A 6322-nucleotide genomic window follows, 5' to 3' on the forward strand; every position below is an offset into this window, starting at 1 on the left:
ACCGGTTGCGACGAAACTACGAATGACTTCAGATCTAGGGCGAGCTGATAAGGTCTTCATAGGGCCGAAAACTGAGCCGTATTTACGCTTTGTTCCAATGACAGACCCTCTCTTGGAGTTGAAATTCGATCACTTTAGTTTTCTGCTTACTGCTCAGTGTAGTTATCACCAGTAAAACGCCTTTTGGGCGAAGAACGAGCGAGCGAGATAGTGAGCCCTGCACGTGCGGAAGGGCCAGAGGGTACTTCCAACTGGCTTGTGCAAAGCACGCTTCTAACCGGTCGCTAGCGGTGTGCCAAATTTGAACGCAATCGGCCCAGCCGTTCCTGAGATCTGGAAGCGACATTCTGCACGTGCGCACGTGCAAACGGGGTCCAAAATGACTTTTGCACGGCACCCTACTAACCGGTCCCCAACCGTGTACCAAATTTGAGCGCAATCGGCCCAGCCGTTCTCGAGATCTGGAAACACCCCCTGCACGTGCGCACGTGCAGTACCTAGCACCCTAACCGCAACACATGGGCATGCATTGCCTGGTGGGTGCCTACCTGTATGCCAAGTTTCAGCGAAATCGCCCCAGTAATTACCGAGTTACTGAAATGGGAACAAATTTGGCACCTCTTCTTTTTGCCTTTTGCACGTGCAGTGGGGTCACTCACATAGATCAAGGGTATCCGACCTTTGGTAGAAGGGATGCAGCTACCCTACAGAAATTACCGCAAGACAATCGCCCAAGCGGCTGCTGAGATATGAGCCTCTCAAAATCGCTACTTTTGCAAAACAGCTTGAACACCCTTGACTTTTCACGTGGCACGTGCCACGACGGTCACTGAGATGTATCAAAAGTAGTCAATTACGGGGTAGAAGGAATGGGGCTATCCAGCAAAAAAGACCGCAGGCCAATCGGTCCTGCGGTTGCTGAGATATAAGCCTCTCAAAAGCGTTACAGGCCGGGCCGGGCCGGGCCGCTCATACTGAGATTTTTCCGTTATATTGAAAAGACTTCGTTTCGCTCGCTGCGCTCGCTCGCTCGTAATCAGAAATGATTTAAGTATGCCAGACAATAATTCTTAAATGTACCGTACACGTGCTTAAATTTGAATTTATTCGGATTCTTACATCTCGAGATATTTCAAATTTAAATAATAACTTTATTTTTGGGACAAAAATAAATAAGTATAAGTATGTCAAACATGCGGCTACAATCGGCCTATGATCAGCTGTCTGACCTTCATGTGGTAGGAGGTGACCGGGCTGCCGGGCAGGTCGGCTACAATCGGCCTATGATCAGCTGTCTCACCTTCATGTGGTAGGAGGTGACCGGGCTGCCGGGCAGCTCCAGGTGCCGGTCTCGTAGCGTCTTCAGTATAGAGAGCACGCGGCGCCGACAGCCGCCGTACAGCAGCCGGCTCTCCGCCTCGCTGAACGTCAGCACCCAGGCGTCGCCCTCCATCGAGTTCTGTTTGCTCTGAATCGCCTGGCTCTCCTTGCTGAGCAGGTCGAAGCCCTCTGCCTTCACCTCTGCCACCAGACTGGGGTTGGGCCAGCCGAGACCTGGCACCGGCCAGTGAGCTGCCGAGCGCGGCCAAACGCCGGCGCAGCGGAACGACGGCGTCACCTGCACCACGTACCGGTCACGGATCCGCATCCGCACCTCGGTCGTGTCGCCGATCATCTTGACGCAGTCGCGGTAGTGTGATTTGTCGCACGCCTGCGCACACAGGGTCTGCAGCTTGGCGCGCATCTTCCGGGCCGACAGGTAGCCGGAGGCGGTGATGAACTCGATCCACAGCGACATGCTGCGCTTGCGGCCGTCGCTGAGTTTGAGCACCGAGCAGCCCGGGATGGTGCCGTCGTCGACAAAGTTGAACTCGCCCATCTGGTTCAGGTAGAGAACGACCTCGAACTCTGTCGGGGAGAGCACCTCGAGACCCTCGAACCGTCCATTGCACTCGGTGAGCGAGGAGATGACGCGCGGCTCCTGCACCTCCACCTCCTTCAGAATGTCCTGCACCACCTTGCACACCTCGCGCACCGTCTTGGCTACGGCCGCCTTGCGAGCCTGCACGCACTCAGAGTAGTACTTGTTGAACTGATACATTGCCGACGACTGGGAGGAAAGCACCTCGGACGAGAGGTGGGCCAGCCCGTCAGTCGGCATCTTGGCTCGGTCGAGCCTCCGCGTCAGGAAGAGCCGCCGCCGCCGCCGGTACTGCGGCGAGCGGTGCCGGTGGCCGGCGCCCGTCGGCCGCTCACTGGGGCGGGGCTACTGAGCAGACCGACCAGCTATTGGTGTAGCCGATCACCGGAGGCGGGGCATCTACAACAAGCCAACAAAGGACGGCCGCGTCCCGTGGGAGGTGCCCTGGGCTCCTGTAGCTGGGTGGGCAATCGCCATATCGAGTCGAAAGCTGACGGAGTCCAGGCCAGCCGGGCCAAACAGCTCAAGTGCTTTAGCCGCACTCAAAATAGCACTAAGTCACCAGCTTATGAGGTCAATGAGGTTCTAGTCACACTCTTAGTTCTTAGCTTAAGGCTCTTAGTTACAGACAAGCATATTCAGAAATGTTTCAAATCGTTATGTACAGGTTGGGGCAGAAAGATTTACCTCTTGATTTTATTAAATATTTCGGCCCCGAACAAAGACATCGAATTGATTTCTGGCACATATAAGCAGTGACGTGTACACATCTCAGCGACGGCATTGTGGCTCAATATGGTCACCTTGGTCCAGTGGCGTATCCAGAAATCAGCGAAAGGGGGGCCATGATGCTCGAGGGGCGACTTTTTCCCTTGGGAGGGGCGCCATTGTCAGCTCGCGACAGGGGCGTCAGGCTAAAATGTAACGTCATGTTCATGCATGATTTAACCCGCGCACCGACGGGGGGGCGGATATCCGCCCCCCCTGAGGTTTTTCGCGGATAGCGGGAAAACCGCGGCGCGTAGCGCCGCGAAATTTGTTACGACTATTCCCTCATCAATTTTACACATGGTGTGCAAGTTTGAACCTCCTAACTTTTAAGGTCAGGTCACCAGGTCACTTTGAATGACCCAACCTCAAGTCAATTTTTTGCAACTTTGTCACCGTGGCAGAGCTACAGTAGATGTCGGAGGCCTTTGAAAGTCGCAGGATGTTATTAGGTCATTAGTAGCTACAACTTGTTTATCTCGGAATTTTGTTGTCGGTGACCTAAGGTCAGGTCAATTTCTCGACCTCCCCATTATAAGTCAATGGGGGGGAAAAATCAACTCCCTGTTTTTACCACTAAAACGCGTCGGAATGGCCCCATATACCATACATGACTTAATATACGATCAACCTTCACTACCTGGAGGTCTGTTTTGCTGTTGGGCAGCTGTAAGGTCATGTGACGTCATCAAAGGTCACCAAAGGTTTTTTTGCCAATAACTCCGTACAGGAACAAGATACAGCCGCGCGGATGGTCTCATTGTGTTCAGCTCGTCAAGACGCATCGAATGATATACATGATGACCTCAAGGTCACGTGACCTGAGGTCAACCTTTGACCTTGACTTTTCGAGGTCAACATATATATCATTGGATGCGGATTGACGAGAGGATCACGATGATGCCCTTAGTTTGTTCCTAGCTTGACTAATTCGAAAGTTATTCGAGAAAAACTCTCCATATCTAGCGCCGCCATTTTGACTTTTTCGACCCCTGTGACGTCATCTTTGACCTGACCTGAAAATGACCTTAGTAAAAATTGTAGACCTTGTCCGTGCGTATCCGATGCCGTTTACCGCTTGTCGCTATCATCCTTCGTTCTCGAGATCTCAGGAGGGGGGGGGGGGGCGGGAAGTTGGCGCAGACCCCCGTCGGTGCGCGGGTTAATAGGCGCTGCAAAATACGAGTATAAAAACTAGGTTTCGCTGATTTGTCATAAAATCCAATTAATGCAATTTGCAGCCCGGTGTTGTTTTATCAAACAACCTTGATCTTGATGTGAAGAACTCCAATCCATGAAGTCCCGGGTCGAGGAAAACATCAGGATTTTGCAGGTTTGGTTCAGTTCTGACGGTCTAAAAATGAACACCGAAAAAACATGTTTCACTATTTTTGGTTCGCCTAACTCCGTCTCCAAATCATCAGACTTCATCTTACATGTGGATGGAGTGGACATTCGGCCTCAAAAGCACATCAAAATCCTAGGTGTTCTCTTCGACCAAACACTGAGCTGGGAAGCGCACATCTCATCCTTGGTCCGACGCCTGAACACAATACTCATATCGCTATACAAAATCCGTCATTTCCTCTCCCCCAACATCCTCAAAATCCTTGTCCTTGCCCACGTTTTCCCCCACCTCCATTACTGCTTGTCAGTGTGGGGTGGTGCTCCTAACTGCCGTCTTGACCGGCTGCAAAAAGTCCTCCATTTCGCAGCTCGGCTGGTCACCGGTCTCCGCCGATACGACCATGTCGGCCCCGCTCTCGCCGCGCTCGGCTGGCCGGACATTCGGGAGATGATCGCGCGTCGTGACGCGCTGAACGTATATCGCGCTCTCCACGTTGTTTCCGCGCCCGGCCCCCTGCGTGCGATGTTTCGCCCTCGTGCCGCCGTATCGGAGCGCGAGACGCGCAGCGCTGCCGCGGGGGTGTCGGTGCTGGAGCTGCCCCGCTACCGGCTCACCATGGCGAGGCGGCTCTTCCCATACAGGGCCGCGGTATCGTGGAATGAGCTTCCACGAGATGTGACCTCATGTCCGACCAGGCGCTCCTTGTGTGGTCATTTTTAAGCCTGATTTGATATTTATGACAGATGCACGTCTCAAGTTTTTACCCTTTTTAATGTGCTTTGTTTCATTGAGTTTGTATTGACTGGGCCCTAAGAGCCACTTTGTGGAACGGCCTTTGAATACACAATACACAATAGGTACACAATATTAAGCACGATATAGGAAACGAGCTCAGGCTACAGACATTTTATTATCAAAAAACGCATCCATGCAAATTCGAAACGGTAAAACATTCATTGATCGATGAGCACATTTTTATTCTTTGCAAAAAAAAAAATATACAGGTTCACCCACTGATCCAAAGTGACCTGTGGGCTGCAGCCTGTGGTCGACCGGAGTGGCCGTGCTTAGAATCTAAGACCGCACGTAGTATGAAGGATTCACGCTGCGACTTATTGCCGAAATTGGAATCCAGGAAAGACTTGAACATTTCAGACCATAAGATCCAACATGAGATCCCAACTGATTGTCATACTAGCAGCGACTGCAGTCAGAGGCGACCGAACGCTTACATACGTTCTGGATTTTTTTCTCCACAAATCACCTTAAATTCGATGTCTATAGTGCGCGCAGCCCCTACTTGTGGACATGGGTGACTGCATGAGTGCCAGATAGATGAGGCGTGAGACTGTCCCATATAGTGGCACTAAGGTAAAGGATGTCCTCGGCCGACGTAGTATAGAAGACGACCTTTGATGATGTGAGTGTGCATGATCGACTTTGAATAAGCGCCATAGATACCTGCTGATCTCACTGAACATTCGCCTTGCGCAATCCCCGGTCAAAATATCTACGTTGAGGGACAGGTCAATTTTGCGACCTCTCCATTACCTATTAGTTAAACCGCGCAGTGCTGGTGGCCTGTGTTTTCCGTGTCATGCGGGGGGGGGGCGTTTTCACGCGACCCACTCTAGCTTGGCTCCTGGGCCACGTAGCGACACGCGGTAAGCGGCAATCGAAAGAGCGTCAAAATTATGACGGAAACACTTTGTTAAGTTTTCAGGTCAGGTCAAATGTCAGGTCGCCAGAGGTCATCAAAGGTCAAATTTAGTCCATTTAAACAATTTTGGGAACTGCCAACGGATAAATTGGGAACCAATAGAGCTACAGCGCCGCGGAAAAGCTTATTCGATAGCCATTTTACAGACCTTTCTGATTATTGCCTTCAGAATTGACCGCGGGTCCACGGTTTAGCCTCCAGATGGCAAAACTCCAAAAATATCTGTTTTTAAGAAAAACGTTTTCGGCAATACCTTTTGCCTCGAGACAATGACGAGATTTATTTTGCCAGCATCGTGTTCCTCCCGTCGAGACGCGTCGAAAGAACTATACGTTGACATTGAAATGTCATTTTAAAAATTTGACCTCAGGTCAAGGTCATGACCTGACCGGAAAGGGTCATGCTGCATATCAGTCAATCCGTATCGTCGAGCTGAACACATCTGACATAGTTTCACCGCTCTAGCATATTTTTATCAAAAGTTATAGCCAAAAAACTGCTGGTGACCGTTCATGGCCTGAGATGACCTCAGGAGCATACAGAAGAGTCACAACTCACAGGTGCA

General features: G+C 51.3%; 1 protein-coding gene across 1 annotated transcript in view; it reads right to left on the reverse strand.

Annotated features, from left to right (window-relative positions):
- Positions 1-2203, reverse strand: part of LOC122369511 (protein mab-21-like 2) — a 39435-nt gene extending 37232 nt beyond the window's left edge. The window contains exon 1 of the mRNA XM_043344305.1: positions 1301-2203. Within this exon, the coding sequence (XP_043200240.1) occupies positions 1301-2161 (861 nt within the window). The 5' untranslated portion in view covers positions 2162-2203. The remainder of the gene's footprint in view (positions 1-1300) is intronic.
- Positions 2204-6322: the final 4119 nt, after the last annotated feature.

This window comes from Amphibalanus amphitrite, unplaced genomic scaffold (assembly GCF_019059575.1).
Source record: "Amphibalanus amphitrite isolate SeventyFive unplaced genomic scaffold, NRLGWU_Aamphi_draft 001043F_arrow, whole genome shotgun sequence".
Taxonomy (NCBI): Eukaryota; Metazoa; Arthropoda; class Thecostraca; order Balanomorpha; family Balanidae; genus Amphibalanus; species Amphibalanus amphitrite.